This window comes from Halichoerus grypus, chromosome 3, assembly GCF_964656455.1.
Source record: "Halichoerus grypus chromosome 3, mHalGry1.hap1.1, whole genome shotgun sequence".
Lineage (NCBI taxonomy): Eukaryota > Metazoa > Chordata > Mammalia > Carnivora > Phocidae > Halichoerus > Halichoerus grypus.
This window is the reverse complement of record NC_135714.1, coordinates 1,371,548-1,388,572: the sequence shown is the minus strand read 5'-3', so window position 1 is coordinate 1,388,572 and position 17,025 is coordinate 1,371,548. Positions and strand designations below refer to the sequence as shown.

The following is a 17,025-nucleotide window of genomic DNA, read 5'->3' as shown; positions in this document are numbered from 1 at the left end:
CCCTGCTCAGCTCCGCCCCAAAGTTCCTCCTCGCCACGCCCGCCTCTTCCGACACCACGCCTGCGCAGACGGCCAAGCCCCGCCCTGTCTCTGCCCTCTGCGCGCGCAGCGCTCCCGTGAGGCAGTGCGAGGCGTGGAGCGCGGCGGCGGGTTTCTGAGGCGCGCGAACGGAGCTTCCAGAGGTGAATGGCGCCAGCCCCTCCGTGGGGCTGTGGGAGCGGCGCCGGTCCCCCAGCTGCCTCTTCTTTCCAGGCACCCCTGGGGACTCCTTTCAGGCGCGCGAGTCGGGGTCCGCAGGGCTTGGAGCCACGGGCGAGGGCGAGGGCGGGGAGTGCGAAGGCAAGCGGGAGGTGGGCGTCAGCGGGGAGCGCGGCGCGGGTGAGTGAGGCGCAGTCCGGTCGGGGGCGGGGCGGGGGCTGGGCTGATGCGGGTAGTCCGGGAGGGGAGCGGGGCAGGGCCGCGGGCAGGGGCGGGGCCTCGGCGGGGGCGGGGCCGGTGCTGGTCCTGGGGGCGGGGCGCGGGGCGGGGCCGCGGGTGAGTTCTCGCGCGGCTTCGGCGGGGGCGGGGCCGGTGCTGGTCCTGCGGGCGGGGGCGCGTGGTGTCGCGCCGCTGATACGCGGGCGGTCGCCCCAGAACTCCACGGAGTGAACCGCGCGGGTCTGGGGTCTGTGCAGTTTGCCTTTAACGCTAGTTCGGCGGCTTTTGCGGGTGTGTGTTACTAACATGCGTCCGTGTCGCACGTGTGTCGGTGCGGCCGGTCGCCGTCCGTGGAGTTCCTTGGTGAGGTCATCGGGGGTGGTTCGGCGGTGCGTTGGATGCAAAGTGGCAGATGCCGCACGTGTTTTTACCACTGTTTGCTTAGTTCTTTGGCGCTTCTGAAGGGCGGGTGCTTGGGTTTTGGGTTTCGGGGGTTATTTTGCTCTAGTCTTTTGAAGTGCGGTTGACGTACACCGTTGCATTAGTTTTGGGTGCGCGGCGTAATGACCTGACACTGTACACCTTGCGAGATGTACCGCGTTAAGTCTGAACGCCATCGCCGTACATCGTGACTTTTTTTCCCCTTTTGTTGAGTTTTAAGATCAGTTTGAGAACGGTTCTTAAATCTGAAGCCTGATGTTGCCTGCACTAGGTTGATCGTCTCTGGACATTGATTCCTGGGTGAATGGCGGATGCTGATCTGAGTCGCTGAGGTAAACATTTCGTTGACTCTTCCTCTAGAACATTTCCGTATTTATTTCTCTTCTCTTACTTGGGAACGGCTGGGTGCGGGGAAGAGGCTGCTTAGCCGCGGGCTGGCTTGGACTTGTTTAGGTATATTTTATTTTGAATTAAAAACTGAATGAAAGAACTGAGCTGCTTTGTAAGAGACAGTGTATTTTTAGTGACTGTCTTTGGAAAGATTTTCTTGCTAATTATGTTTTCATTATTTTTGCAGTGTTCTCAGTAATACCCGAATTTATTTTGTTTATCTTCATCAGACATTTCAGCTGTAACTAACTACCTCTGGGTTAGATGGTTCCCAGATATTCTGTGATATTTATCAGTATCGTCCTTTTACAAATACAGTTACTTTATTTATGGTCTAATACCTGTTTTTCCTCCCCCAGGAGAAGTCAGATTCTAAAAATATTTTTTCTCTTCTCTATGGACTTAACATAAAATTAGTTTTGTTTGTGTTTTGGGTTTATTTTCTAAATAGCAACATAAACCCATATCTGTTACAAAGAAATTGGGTACTTAAACCATGAGTTGTGGAAAAGAGTTTGTGGAAACATTAAAAAAAATCAATTATCCCAAAGCTGATACTCTTAATGGGGAAGATTTTGACTGGTTGTTTGAGACTGTTGAAGATGAATCATTTCTGAAGTGGTTTTGTGGGAATGTGAATGAACAGAATGTATTGTCTGAAGAAGAATTGGAAGCTTTTAGCATTCTTCAAAAATCAGGCAAGCCTATCCTAGAAGGAGCAGCATTGGATGAAGTTCTCAAAACCTGTAAAACTTCTGATTTGAAGACATGTATCTTGGATGACAAAGAGCTAGAGAAATTAGAGATTGAGGTTCAAACTCTGCAGAAGTTAAAGAACCTAAAAATTCAGCGACGTAATAAATGCCAGTTGATGGCTTCAGTAACAAGCCACAAATCTCTGAGGTTAAATGCTAAAGAAGAAGCGGCCACTAAAAGGCTGAAGCAGAGTCAAGGAATTCTAAATGCTATGAATACTAAGATAAATAATGAACTTCAGGCTCTTACTGATGGAGTTGCAAAATTGATGATGTTTTTCAAACATTCTAATTTGGATCAAGGGACAAATCCACTGGTGTTTTTATCTCAGTTTTCCTTGGAAAAATATCTAAGCCAGGAAGAGCAAAGCACAGCAGCATTAACTTTATATACCAAAAAACAGTTCTTTCCGGGTATACATGAAGTAGTTGAAAGTTCAAATGAAGAAAATTTTCAACTTTTAGATATACAAGCACCATCTATTTGTGATAATCAGGAAGTCCTCGAGGAGAGATGGCTAGAGATGGCTAGGCTGCAGCTAGCCTACGTTTGTGCTCAACATGAGTTAATTCACTTGAAAGCAAGTAATTTGAGCATGAAGTCGAGTATACAGTGGGCAGAGGAGAATCTTCATAGCCTCACTAGCAAGGTAAACATGAGAAATGAGACTGGATTCGTACAGTAATTGTTGTTCATAATGGAAGATATGTTAATATTAAAATACTTGAGAAAGGGGGATGAAACAAGTACATTTGTAACATAATGTAACAAATGTAACATAAGTTACATTTTCTTATTTTCTGTTTGTTTATTGCTTAGTTTTGATGTATTTCAGTGTTTCATACAAATAGATCTTCGCATCAGTAGAGGGCAAAAATAGTAATTATAACCCAATCACATTAGCTAATTTTAAACAAAAGTACTCTTTCTGAAATTGAAATTTGTGTTGGTTCAGACTCAGAAAACACTGAAATTCCCTCTTTTATGATGTATGGGTAAAGAGCTTTGTTCCTTTGTTACCGGTGTCCTGCCTTGTTTGGTGCTAATGAAGTCAGGGACCCAGTTCAGTGGACTGAAACCCTGAGTTTTTTGTTGAGAATGTACAGATGTAGTGCCCATATCCATCTGCACTCTTGGAAAGCTTGCAGTCTTGGTAATATAACCACTACGTAATTGAGTGAAAATACAGCTGAAACTGAGTATCAGCACCAAGTGAGTTCATATAACTGACACAAACTTGGGAATAAGGTATGAGGTTCCTCACTCTTTGCAAGTGCTAAAATCAGCTGACAGACTAGGAGCATAGCTACTGGGACTATTTTAGTTTTAAGAAAAACTTAGAATAGTGTACATTTGCATTCAGTTAGTAGTGCGCTAATGATTTTTATTAAGTAAGACAAGCATGACAAGGTGTCTGTTTTGGTAGCCATTATTGTATATATGTGGTAGTAATAGCATTAAAACTTAGCAATTTACCCACGCTTTTCCTTTTTTAAACTGTGATTTTGGCTTTTGTTAACATGAAATTAGTTTTTATTAGCATGTTATCTGATAAACTAAAATGGAAAGTAAAAATAAGTTTAAAACTATTTCAACTTTATACTTACTGCTTTAAATGTAATTGCTTTTTCTGTGTAGGCTCTTGGCAAAGATAATTTGGATGCTAAAATTTCTAACTTGAATAGTGAGATTCTGAAACTTGAAGAACAAATCTCTCATATGAAAGATAAAAGTTTGCCTGCTGTGGTAAAAGAGAATGCCCAGTTACTGAATATGCCAGTTGTAAAGGGAGATTTTGATCTACAGATTGCTAAACAAGACTATTATACAGCAAGACAAGAGTTAGTTTTAAATCAGTTGATAAAGCAAAAGGCATCTTTTGAACTTCTACAATTATCATATGAAATTGAATTGAGAAAGCATTGGGACATATATCGTCAACTTGAAAATTTGGTTCAAGAGCTTAGTCAAAGTAATAGGATGCTCCACCAGCGATTAGAAATGCTAACAGACCCATCAGTATCTCAGCAGATAAATCCAAGGAATACCATTGATACCAAGGACTTTTCTACTCATAGGTATGCATCTTTGTTTCTTTAGTAATTGTTTTTTTTTTTTTTTTTTTGCTTTTGTAAAATACTGTGGAGAGTTTGAACTAATATTGTGGAAGTTTAAAACATTCTTTGCTCTCTATTTTTGGCCTTCTGTTCTCTTCTTTCACTTTTCTTGCATATGACTCTTTCCTTTTGAATATCTTGCTCCCTTTTCCATTCATGTTAAATCTGGAAGTAGCTGTTTTAGAGCTGAGGTGGATGGGTTGGTGGAGTGAATATATACAAGGTCTTACTCACCTTTGGGCACCATTATTTAGATACTTTGAGATTGACGCAGGAGTTTTAACTGCAGGGAGTTTGAATACATTTTGGTGTGTAGTTGGTATTGCTAGGCAGAGAACTGATTGCATTCAGAGAAGGTGTCGGCGGAGAGAGGGGAAAACGGACTTTGTTTCTTGTCAGGTGAATCAGCGAGAATGAATGCTTGCTCCCAACCTCTTCTGGATGTCTAAGCAATTGATGGTATAGGGATACTAAAATTGGAGGACTAAAGTAGTCAAAGGCCTCAAAAATCTGGATCCTGCTCCTGATTTTTCTCTAGTGCTAGAGGAAAATCATCTAATCTTTTTGTTTTGTTTTGTTTTTTAAGATTTTACTTATTTATTTGAGAGAGTGAGAGAGCGAGCACGAACAGGGGGAGGGGCAAAGGGAGAAGCAGACTCCCTGCTGAGCAGGGAGCCCAATGTGGAGCCCTTTGTGGGGCTGTATCCCAGGACCCTGGGATCAGGACCTGAGCCAAAGGCAGACACTTAACCAACTGAGCCACGTAGGCGCCCCTCCTTTTTTTTTTTTCTTATTAATGAGGTGAGGGGCATGGAAAGGGTGACACTGACATCATGAGCTAAAAATGGTTCCCCCCTGAAATTGTGTTAGTCATGTCCCACAAGAACAAAATTGGCAGCCTTGGACTTGAACCAGTTTTATGAACTCTGTTGCAAATTGTTAAAATAATTAAAATAATTAAAAATATATATTTTTTTGAAATAGAAGAAAAAGAACAAACCCTTTTTGTCAGAAATGTGTAGAAAATGCTGCCTCACATTTTTCCATTTGTTCCAAAGGATTTTCTGCCATTAATATTTGAAGTGTTAAAGTGGCCTCATAGCTCATTAGGAATTTAATTTGACAGTCAAATATGGATAAGACTGGAGTAGCAAGTTTACTATTTCTGTAGCTCTTTATTGTTTACATTTCTTTTTACATTATTTTCAGTTTTTCTCTTTTAAATTCTTTACAATCCTGTAACGATAGGTATGTTGACATGAAAAGTGTAGTCTCAGAGGTTGACTTGACCCAGGTATCAAAAGACCGCCAGAACTCAGGCCTGGGTCTTCTGTTTCAAGCTCGTTGCTATTTCTACTATATCATACTTGTATTCTGTGAAAGAAATGTTTTCTTGGGCAGTATCTCTGAAACATACTTTGTTTGAAGTAGGATAATGGCAGTTAAAAGTCAAAAAATATATTTAAAACTTGGGGGATGAGAAAGTAGAAGCAGATACAGTAATTACAATATGTATTTCTGTAATGAGATAGGATTTTATTTTTCTTACATATATATTTTAAAGATTTTATTTATTTGAGAGAGAGAGCGTGAGAGAGAGAGAGAGAGAGAGCATGAGCAGGGGGTGGGGGTAGAAGGAGAAGCAGACTCCCCGCTGAGCAAGGAGCCTGATGTGGAACTGGATCCCAGGACCTTGGGATCATGACCTGAACTGAAGGCAGATGCTTAACCAACTGAGCCACCCAGGTGCCCTGTAATGAGAAAGTATTTTAGCTGAAATGTTTTTGGTTGCTTGATTTAGCAGCAGATTAATTTTTTTCCAGGTTAATATTTTTAATCTGTTATATATCCCCAAAGATGCCCAATAAAGTGAATTATAATTCTGAAAATTGTACTGATTTTGAGAATTTTCTCCTGTAATTTTTATTTTCACATTTTAGGCTTTATCAACTTTTAGAAGGAGAGAATAAGAAAAAAGAATTATTTATAACCCATGGAAACCTGGAGGAAGTGGCTGAGAAATTAAAAAAGGATGTTTCTGTAGTACAAGATCAGTTGGCAGTATCTACTCAAGAACATTCTTTCTTTCTGTCGAAACTGAATAATGATGTGGACATTATTTGTGATACTTTGTATCAAGGAGGAAATCAGCTTTTGCTTAGTGATCAGGTGAGTGCTCGCCACAGTAACTGAAAATGCTGTAAAAAAAGGTTTTTTGTAAAAGATAGTAAAGAAAACGTTAACACGAGGAAAACACTATTCCAAATCCTATTGCCCTACTATAAAATTTATTTTTTTTATATCTTAGTTTTTGTTCACATATAAATATATTTTTCAGATGGTTTTGATCAATGTCAACAGAATTTTAAGAACTTAGAAAATATTTCAGACATAAAAGGATATGTAATGTTTACACTAAGAATTTAAAGAAAAATCAAACCACCCCTGTATTTTACCTGTCTCAGCAAATAGAGGGCTATTATCTTTAAAGTGTTCTGTGACAGCTTGCTTCTACTAACAGCATTTCCCTTCCTTCATCAAGGAGAACTACACTTAATTTTATCGTTTGCTTGCCTTTATTTATACTTTTATTACACATATATATTCTTAGATTGTATATATATATTTTTAATTTTATTTATTTATTTGAGAGAGAGAGAGTGAGCACGGGCACGAGTGGGGGTAGGGGCAGAGGGACAAGCAGACACCCTGCTGAGCAGGGAGCCTGGGATCACGACCCGAGCCAGTCAGACACTTAACTGATTGAGCCACCAGATGCCCCGCTAGACTGTATATTGTTCAGTTTATATGTTTTTGAAGTTTATGTATGTGGTTTCTTATATATATTTTTTACTAACTTGCTTGTTAATATTAAGATACTGAGATTCATCCGTGTTGCCATATGTAAAGCTCTAGTTCATTTATAGTTTTCTTTCTGTTTTCGGTTCTTTTTTTTACTTATTTATTTGAGAGAGAGTGAGAGCACGCGCACACAGCGGGGAGGAGCAGAGGGAGAGGGAGAGAATCTCAAGCAGACTCCGGCTGAGCTCGGAGCCCAGCTTGGGGCTCGATCTCCCAACCCATGAGATCATGGCTTGAGCCGAAATCATGAGTCCAACGCTTAACCAGCTGAGCCACCCAGGCGCCCCTATGGTTTTCTCTTTTATATCGTTAGTATTCCATTTTATGAAATCCCACAGTTTAATTATCTGTTATGTTGACAGACATCTAAGTTACTTTCAGTTTTTGCTATTGTGGATGATCTTGCTGCGGATGGTCTTGCTGTATGTCTCACAGCTGCACATGTGTGTGCACATGCACACTCACTCTCAGTGAGTAGTAGAATTGCTGTATCACAGGTTCAGTTTTCAGGGTACATCAAATTGTTTTCCAAAGTGGTTGTACCATATTACATCAGCAGTGTCAAAGAGATCCTGTTTATCCATATCCATTTCATCATATAACGTTCTCTGATTTATAAATTTCTCTCAATCTGTGGATATAAAATAGCATCTGATATAGGTTGTAATTTCCATTTCCCTGATTTGTTTACTGGGCATTCATCTTTTTCTGAGAATTCCTTGTTCACCTCCTGTGCCCATTTTTTTGTTTTGTTTTGTTTTGTTTTTAAAGGTATATTTATTTGAGAGAGAGAGGGAATGCTTGCTGGCATGGTTTAGGCTGGGGGCGTGGGTAGGGACAGAGGAGTCTTAAGTAGAGTCTGTGCTGAGCACAGAGCCCTCACAACCCTGAGATCACGACCTGAGCCAAACCCAGGAATCAGCGGCCTGATCTCAGGGTCGTGAGATTGAGGCCCAGCTTGGGCTCTGTGCTCACTGTAGGGTCTGCTTGAGAGTCTCTCGCCCTCTCCCTCTGCCCCTCCCCCCACTCATGCATGCATGTTCTCTCTCTAAAATAAATACCTAAAATCTTTAAAAAATTCATTTGTAGGAGTTTATATATTTCAAGTGGCAATCCTTTGTCAGTTTTTTTTTTTTTAAGATTTTATTTATTTGACAGAGAGAGACACAGCGAGAGAGGGAACACAAGCAGGGGGAGTGGGAGAGGGAGAAGCAGGCTTCCCGCGGAGCAGGGAGCCCGATGTGGGGCTCGATCCCAGGACCCTGGGGTCATGACCTGAGCCGAAGGCAGACGCTTAACGACTGAGCCACCCAGGCGCCCCTCGGTTTTGTGTGTGATATATATTCACTCTCTATTTGTAGCTTGTCTTTTTTACTTTCTTTGTTTTCAGATTTTTTTTTTAGCATTTTAATTTTTATGTAGTTTATTACTCTGTATATGGTTTGCCATCTTTTTATATTTTGCTTTTCATACCTTGTTAAGGTTTGCCCTTAACATTATAATGATAGTCCTTTTTATTTTACCTTAAAGTTATGCTGTTCACTTTCTTTAGTCTACCAGGAGTTTTTGGGTTTTTTTTTAAGATTTTATTTATTTGAGAGAGAGAGATTGCGGGTGGGGGGGTATGGGGTGGGGTGGGGTAGAGGGAAAAGCAGACTCCCTGCTGAGGAGGGAGCCTGATGTGGGACTCAATCCCAGGACTCTGGGATCAGGACCTGAGCTGAAAGCAGACGCTTAACCAGCTGAGCCACCCAGGCGCCCTTATGTGTGATGTGAGGTAGAGTTCTAGTTTTATTATTTTTTATTTTTTTCGCTAAAAACAAATGGTCCCATCAGCCTTTATTGAGGCATACAATAAAAATAAAATCCCTCTCTATCTGGTGAAGGGAGCTTCTTCTTATGAAATAAATGATCCTTAAGTGCTTTTTGCCTTCATGTTTCTTGTGTTAGATATTGTGGGCAGGACTAGTTAAGTCTACCTAGTCTTTGGAGGACCCAGGTGATTCCTGTCTGGCCTGTAATTCTATCCAGGGGCTCTTCCATTTCTGGGCCATTCTGATCTTAAGATTGCTGGTGTCCTGTGAGTCCTTGGCTTATTATGAAGAAGGTCTCCCATTTGACTTCCCACTTTCTGTGGACTTTGGACTTTGATTTTTCTCCCACTCATCTTGTGAGTCTCAAGAATCCTAGGTTCTAATTTTCCAAGATTGGCAGTCGCCCTAGAGTAAAGCTGTTCCTGGACTGCCTTATCAATCTGGGATGTTTTATGGACTTATAGTTCCTTTTAATGTTTTGTTATCTCTTTGTTGCTTTTAGGAAACTTCTGATTTGCTTGATTTTTAAAAATAGTTCATTTAGCCTTTTACATTTTTTTCTTATGGAAGGATTGATTTGGATAACGAGCATACCTTTCCTTGGAACAGGAATGCTTGTAATTCGTTTTTTTAAATATTTTTATTGTGAAATGTAGAAAATGTAAAATTATAGTTTTAACCATTTTTAAATGTATAATTCAGGGACATTAAGTACAAAAGTACATTCATATATTGTGCAACCATGACCACTATACATTTCCAGAGCTTTTTCACCATCCCAAATAGAAACATTAAACAGTAATTTTTCTCTCCTTCCTCCCCAGCCCCTGATAACTTCCTTTATTTATTTATTTATTCATTTGACAGAAATAGAGATAGGGAGAGCAGGAACACAAGCTGGGGGAGTGGGAGTGGGAGAGGGAGAAGCAGGCTTCCAGAGGAGCAGGGAGCCCGATGCGGGGCTCGATCCCAGGACCCTGGAATCATGACCTGAGCTGAAGGCAGACACTTAATGACTGAGTCACCCAGGCGCCCGGCCCCTGATAACTTCTATTCCACTTTCTGTCTCAGTGAATTTGCCTACTCTGGGTACCTAATATAAGTGAAATCCTACAATATTTGTATGATTAAGTTTTATCCATGTTGTAGTATGTGTCAGAATTTTATTCCTTTTTATGGCTGAGTAATACCCCATTGTGTGCATGTAGTACATTTTGTTTATCTGTTTGTCTGTTGATGGTCACTTGGGTTCTTTCCACCTTTTGGCTGTTGTGAATAATGCTGCTGTGAACATTGGTGTACAGGTATCCGAGTCCCTGTTTTTGTTTCTCTTGGGTATATACCTAGGAGTGGAATTGCTGGATCATGTGGTAATTCTGTGTTTAACTTTCTGAGGAACTGCCTGACTTACACGGCAGCTGCACCATTTTATATTCTCACCTGCAGTGCACAGGGTTCCAGTTTCTCCATATCCTTGCCTACACTTGTCATTTTCCTTTTCTAAAAAATATATAATCGCCATCCTAACTAATAGCCTGAATTGATTATGATTAATTTTTTTAAAATCTATTACTGATTTTGTCTCCTAGATCTACTAATTTTATAAAAACCTCCTATGATGGCAGCTTTGAAGCTGTTAGTTTTTTCTTTATATTTGAGTCTATTTTATAAGTTACAGTTGACCCTTGTACAGCGTGGGTTTGAACTGCATCGGTCCACTTGTATGCAAACTTTCTTCAATAAATAAATACAGTGCAGTACTATAAATGTATTTTCTCATGATTTTCTTAACATTTTCTTTTTTCTAGCTTTATTATAAGATTACAGTATATAATACACATAACATATGATATACAGAATATATGTTTATCAGCTGTATGTCAATAGTAGGCTACCAGTAGTTAAGTTTTGGGGAAGTCAAAATTTATACACAAATTTTCGACTCCACAGGAAGCCGATGCCCTAAACCTTCCCCCCGACTCCCGCGTTGTTCAAGGTTCAGCTGTATATCTAAGTTTCAAATTGTGGTGAATTATTATCCTGGTGGTTTGAATTGCAGTGAATTAAACTATTTAGTATTACGTAATGATCTTCTCTATTCTTACTGTGCTTCTTAACAGTCTTTTTTCTAATATTAATATTTCTATGCCATCTTTCTTTTGGTTAGTATTGAAGGTATATGTTTTTCACCTTTACTTACACATCTTTTTTATTCTTCCTTTTTACTTAGCATTATGAAATAAACATTTTCACTCTGAATAATTTTAATTATTAATGTTACAGTAATTTCTGTAACCCGTCCACCATTGTTGAATATTTTTTGATAGTCTTCATTTTTTTTTTTTTTTTTGCTCTTGAACGATATCATGTACATCCTGTGTTATAGCTTTTTGTTGTTAAATACTTTAATTTGGATGAATTCTTGGAAGTAGGATTACTGGGTTTCTTAGGTATGTACTTCTTTTCCTTCTGGTCTTTGATGCTGTCATACTGCTTTTCCGAGCAGTCTCACCTGTTTTCATTGCTACCAGCACTACTTAAATGTCTGCTAGACACCATCGATCATACGGTACACCATCATTGTGTGAATTGCTAAAAAAACCTTCTCTGTTAAATTGGCATGATTTTTTTTTTAAGATTTTATTTATTTATTGGAGAGAGAGAGTGCATGAGAGAAAGCTGGAGAGAGCACTAGCAGGGGAAGGGGCAGAGGGAGAAGCAGGCTCCCCACTGAGCAGGGAGCCAGACGCGGGACTTGGTCCTAGGACCCTGGGTGGGATCACTACCTGAGCTGAAGGCAGATGCCTAACCCACTGAGGCACCCAGGCGCCCCAGCACAATACTTTCTTATTTAGAATTTTTATTGAATACTTACCAGAAGATATCTTTTAGGTACAGACAGACAGATTTTTATTATATATCACTCTTGCATATACACCTTAAATGAAATATACACAGTTAAAAATCATTAGGGTATTTCAAAGCTTCACACTTAACATGAAGTTCTTCTTTTTTTTAAGACTTTATTTATTTGACAGCACAAGCAGAGGGAGCGGCAGGCAGAGGGAGAGGGAGAAGCAGACTCCCCACTGAGCAGAGAGCCCGATGCAGGGCTCGATCCCACGGTCCCGGGATCATGACCTGAGCCGAGGGCAGACGCCCAACCACTGAGCCACCCAGGCGCCCCTTCTGTGTTATTTTTTGACTCAAAGTTGTTGTCTTTATTTTTCTACACTATAGAGAATGTTGGTGATAGCAAAAAAACTAATAGCCCAATTAAAAAATGGGCTAAAGACTTGAATAGACTTTTCTCCAAAGAAGACATACAAATGGCCAACAGGTATATGGATAGTTGCTCAGTGTCACTCATCATCAGGGAAATGCACATCAAAACCACAATGAGATATCTCCTTACACCTGTTAGAGTGGCTAGTAGCAAAAAAGCAAAATCAGGGGCACCTGGGTGGTTCAGTCTGTTAAGTGTCTGACTCTTGGTTTCGGTTCAGGTCATGATCTCATGGGTCCTGGGATCAAACCCTGGGTCTGCGTCAGGCTCTGCACTTAGCAGGGAGTCTGCTTGAGGATTCTCTCCTGCCCTCCCCCAACTCACATGCTTATGCATGTGCATGCACTTTGTCTCTCTCAAATAAATCTTAAAAAACAAAAAAAGTGTTGGTGAGAATGTGGAGAAATTGGAACCCTTGTACCCTGCTGGTGGAAGTCCAAAATGGTGCAGCCGCTGTGGAAAACAGTATGGAGTTTTCTCAAAAAAATTAATGATCCATATGATCCAGTAATTCCACTTCTGGATATTTAAACAAAAGAATTTAAATCAGGATCTTGAAGAATTATTAACACTCCTACATCCATTGTAACTATTCCTAATAGCCAAGTTATGGAAACAATGTCTACCAGTGGAAGAATGGATAAAGAAGATGTGATGTATACACACAAAGTATTATTTAGCCTTAATAAAAAGAAATCCTGTAATATGCGACAACATGGATGAACCTTGAGGAAATTATGCTGAGTGAAATAAACCAGTCACAAGGACAAATAATGTATGATTCCACTTACAGAGATTATCTAAAATAGTCAAACTCAGAGACAGAGGGTAGAATGGTGGTTAGCAGGGATTGGAGAGGGAGGGAATTGGGTTAATCAACAGGTACAAAGTTTGTCATGTAAGGCGCATACATTTTAGAGATACGCTGTACAACGTTGTACCTGTAGTTAACAGTACTCTGTTGTACTCTTAAAAATCTGTTGGGGGGGGCGCCTGGGTGGCTCAGTTGTTAAGCGTCCGCCTTCGGCTCAGGTCGTGATCCCAGAGTCCTGGGATCGAGCCCCGCATCGGGTTCCCTGCTCAGCAGGAAACTTGCCTGTGTTCCCTCTCTTGCTGTGTCTCTGTCAAATAAATAAAATCTTTAAAAAAAAAAAGAGAATCTGTTAAGGGGGAGATCTCATGTTAAGTGTTCTTATCACAGTAAAAAAAATATTTTTAATGTTGGTGATAAAGCATTTCTTATGAGTGGCTAATAATAATTACATGATGCTCTCAATTATAAAATGGTATGGGTTTCAGATACTTTAAAATGTGAAAGATTGCATCCTAGAATCACTAAAGTAGGGTGATTTCACTATAACCTTACTGGGTGTCATTATTTAATGTTTTTTCCTAACCCAGTGAAATATAAAAGTGCCATATGTATAAACTTTAGTTTTCATTTTTGTTGTTAATAACAAGGATATTTTTCAGTATCTGTGGGAATATTATTTTAGCAACTATTAAGATCTTTAGTACTGAAATTGAAGGTGAGATTATAGTTTCTCATTCAAGTTTACCAAGTTTTTCCTCAAGAGAAAACCACTTAATGTAGGTATTACTTGATTTTGTTAAAGTGTAATTGAAGAAGTACTGCTCTCTGGAACTGGCATTTATGACAGGTGTAAAGCAGTCATTCTTGAACTTACTAGAATCACCAGGGAGCCTGTTGGAGTTTGAGTAATTTAGTGTGCAGTAGGGTGCAGGAGTATGTGTTCATAACAGGTACCCCAGGTGATTCTCATGCTCATGGACCATGCTGAGAAGGTGCAGAAGGTTGAGATAAAGCTATAGATTTTCTCTTTGGTGATAGTGGCTGGAAATTTACAGAAGTAGAATACTTGATTAAAAACCCATGGAAACTTGTTAATAAACAGCTTTTAATGTTAGGAAGTGAGGCATTTCATTTTGTTAAATGTGAAGGGCTGGCATATCTAGGTTCTTTTTCTTTTTTTAAAGATTTTATTCGAGACAGAGAGAGCATGAGCATGGGGGAGAGTGAGAAGCAGACTCCCTGCTGAGCAGGGAGCCTGACAAGAGGCTAGATCCCAGGACCCAGAGATCATGACCTGAGCCGAAGGTAGACGCCTAACCATCTGAGCCACCCAGGCATCCCCCCCCCTTTTTTTTTTTTTAAGATTTTATTTATTTGAGAGAAAGAGAGGGAGAGCAAGCACAAGCGGGGGCAGATGGAGAGGGAGAAGCAGTGGCGTGTCTAGGTTCTTGAGCAGGAGGATTACATGGTAAGTTGGGATTGTTGAATGTTATATGTAATTCTATCTTCTATAACACTGTGAAAAAAGAAAAATGGAGATTTCTGTTGAGGTGATTCTTTTTTATTGGTAATTGCTTCATTTCAAGGCTTTCTCAGTACCACTCAGACCGAGATTAGGCTAAAACAAGGTTTGATCAATTAAGTGGAATATAAGCTCCATAAAGGAGATGGTGTTCTTGTATCTGTAGTCTCTAAAACAGTGCTTGGCATATGGTAGACATTTAGTAATATTTGTTGAATGTATGAATACACATTATGGTTTATATATCAGGTACTCTTTAGGAAGTAACAGTTTGCTTTGAATCCCTTAAAATTATCTATTGAAAGCTGTTGCAATTGACTTTACATAGAATTTATATTAAACCTACTGTGGATTTTTAATTGAGGTTTATTTATCATTAAAATTGTGGGAATAATTATTACATCATTTGGATTTTTTAAGATTTTATTTATTTGAGAGAGGGAGGGAGGGAGCACAAGCAGGGAGGAGGGGCAGAGGGAGAGGGAGAAGCAGACTCCCTGCTGAGCAGGGAACCTGACTCAGGGCTTCATACCAGGACCCCCCCCCCCCCCCGAGATCATGACCTGAGCCGAAGGCAGATGCTTAACCGACTGAGCCACCCAGGCACCCCTATCGTTTGGATTCTTTGCGTGTAAATTACATCTTAAATTTATAATTACTGTTACAAATAGAGCTTTTGTAGTAAAAGCATTTTTCTTTTTCTTTTAGGAGTTAACAGAGCAGTTTCATCAAGTTGAATCCCAACTGAATAAGCTAAATCATCTTCTTACTGATATTCTTGCTGATGTGAAGACAAAAAGAAAAATTTTGGCATCTAATAAACTGCATCAAATGGAAAGAGAATTATATGTATATTTTTTAAAAGATGAAGATTATCTGAAAGATATTGTGGAGAATTTAGAAAACCAATCAAAGATTAAGACCGTTGGTCTTGAAGATTGAAAATTACTAAAAACTGAATCTTTACTACATATGCTGTTTTAATATTTTATATATTAGGAAAATATAGCTAATAAACCCTACTAAAATTTTAAATTTGAGGCCCATGGAACATTTCATTTAATTAATTCAAGTATTACATTGGTTTGTTTTTTCCTTATATAGTATGTTCAGAGTACCACCAGTGCTTTTTATGAATTAACCATTTGCTTGGTGGCACTTAGTTCAGGTAATCTTTTACTTACAGGGAAAAAGCATTATATAATGCAAATATTTCTTAATAGAATTAGTTCTAGCTCTCCTTTACTGTTTTTTTTTTAGAAATAGAAATTTTCTGCTGTTAAATATTTTAAACTTTTGTAGAACTTTGAATCAGCATTGTTAAACCTGTGGACCCTAGTATACGGGATAGCCAAGTCCCCTCATGTTTGGGTATAAAGTAAAACTCAGCCACTCAAACTGTGTAATTCTCTTAATTCCCTGCTATAGACTTTGAGACTCTCCTCCTCTTTGCGTCCCAAAGAATGTCAGGTGTCCTTTGACCATTGTTCATTTTAGCAGCTGGGTCCTGGGGGCTCAGAATTTCTGCAGGACAGATCTTAGCGGTATTTGGACTTCAGTGTGACTTACACATTTTGGAAGGCAGCTGTGCTCACCACTCTACCACCAACGCTGGCTACTTACACATTTTTTTTTTTTAAGATTTTATTTATTTATTTGACAGAGACACAGCGAGAGAGGGAACACAAGCAGGGGGAGTAGAAGAGGGAGAAGCAGGCTTCCCGCGGAGCAGGGAGCCCGATGCAGGGCTCGATCCCAGGACTCTGGGATCATGACCCGAGCCGAAGGCAGACGCTCAACAACTGAGCCACCCAGGCGCCCCTACTTACACATTTTGAAAATACCATACAAGTGGTTTCTCAGAGGATGTATAATGCTATTTTAATCAGTTTGTCTGGAGTGAAAATACTTAAGTGTTAGATTGTATTAGTTGGGATACAGATGTATTCTTTGGACAATTAGAAATTACTTTGAACGGTATGAAATCATTTGAAGTAGCTTATTTATCAGTTGTGACATCAAATGCTTCTTGAGGGCTTGATTTATATGTGGTCTGTGGTATATACTATGTAAGCTTTATAGAGGAAGAAGATAGAGCTATTACTTTCAAGAATATTCCTAAAAAAAAAAAAAAATACTCCTGTTGCAGAATATCTTGCCTTTTTAATATGGAATGCCAGTCTAAAAGCCATGCATTTTAGGTGGTCCTTGTGGAATTCTTTAGCTATAATCATCAGAACGTGGGTATGCTTAGGTGATAGATAAGTCTTGATAATTTTTATAATCTGTTGAACGAAAATATCTTGCCAATTATAGTATTTGTACCTTATTTAAAAGTTTATATTTATTAAGTAGATCTAAATGTGCACAAAAAATTTGTAACAAATTTTGTCTTAAGATTTTGGTATTAGCTCCTCATGGGTGACTTTTGTTCCTTTTTAAATTTTTTTTTCCCATTCTCCAGTGGAATAGAGAATTTATTTCAAATTTTTCTTTTATCCAGTAGTGTGGAAAAATATGTCACCAGTTTCCTGGCTCATGGAACAGCAAATTCTGTTTAGATTTGTACCAAATATTATAGATGTATGACCAGCTACTTGATGATT

General features: G+C 39.4%; 2 protein-coding genes across 4 annotated transcripts in view; both read left to right on the top strand.

Annotated features, from left to right (window-relative positions):
* Positions 1-114: 114 nt before the first annotated feature.
* Positions 115-17,025, top strand: part of POLN (DNA polymerase nu) — a 145,529-nt gene continuing 128,618 nt past the window's right edge. The window contains exons 1-2 of the mRNA XM_036067284.2: positions 115-182; positions 1,130-1,190. The gene's annotated coding sequence lies outside the window, so the exon portion shown is untranslated. The remainder of the gene's footprint in view (positions 183-1,129; positions 1,191-17,025) is intronic.
* HAUS3 (HAUS augmin like complex subunit 3) lies at positions 121-15,817 on the top strand. Of its 3 annotated transcripts, none has more exons than XM_036067287.2 (6): positions 121-182; positions 1,130-1,190; positions 1,608-2,653; positions 3,643-4,082; positions 6,062-6,290; positions 15,128-15,817. In XM_036067287.2, exons 3-6 carry the CDS (start codon positions 1,745-1,747, stop codon positions 15,359-15,361), a joined length of 1,812 nt encoding a protein of 603 aa, XP_035923180.2. In that variant the 5' UTR covers positions 121-182; positions 1,130-1,190; positions 1,608-1,744; the 3' UTR covers positions 15,362-15,817. The 3 variants fall into 3 exon arrangements, with proteins under 3 accessions (XP_035923180.2, XP_077924425.1, XP_035923178.2); XM_078068299.1 differs by lacking the exon at positions 121-182 and adding an exon at positions 642-708; XM_036067285.2 differs by lacking the exon at positions 121-182 and having other exon boundaries at positions 1,185-2,653.

Excerpts from the sequence above, each read along its gene's own strand:
- HAUS3 (XM_036067287.2), top strand. The coding sequence starts at position 1,745 with ATGAGTTGTGGAAAAGAGTTTGTGGAAACATTAAAAAAAATCAATTAT. Across the intron at positions 4,083-6,061 it reads AAGGACTTTTCTACTCATAG|GCTTTATCAACTTTTAGAAG; the intron begins GTATGCATCTTT and ends TTCACATTTTAG. Across the intron at positions 6,291-15,127 it reads AGCTTTTGCTTAGTGATCAG|GAGTTAACAGAGCAGTTTCA; the intron begins GTGAGTGCTCGC and ends TTTTTCTTTTAG.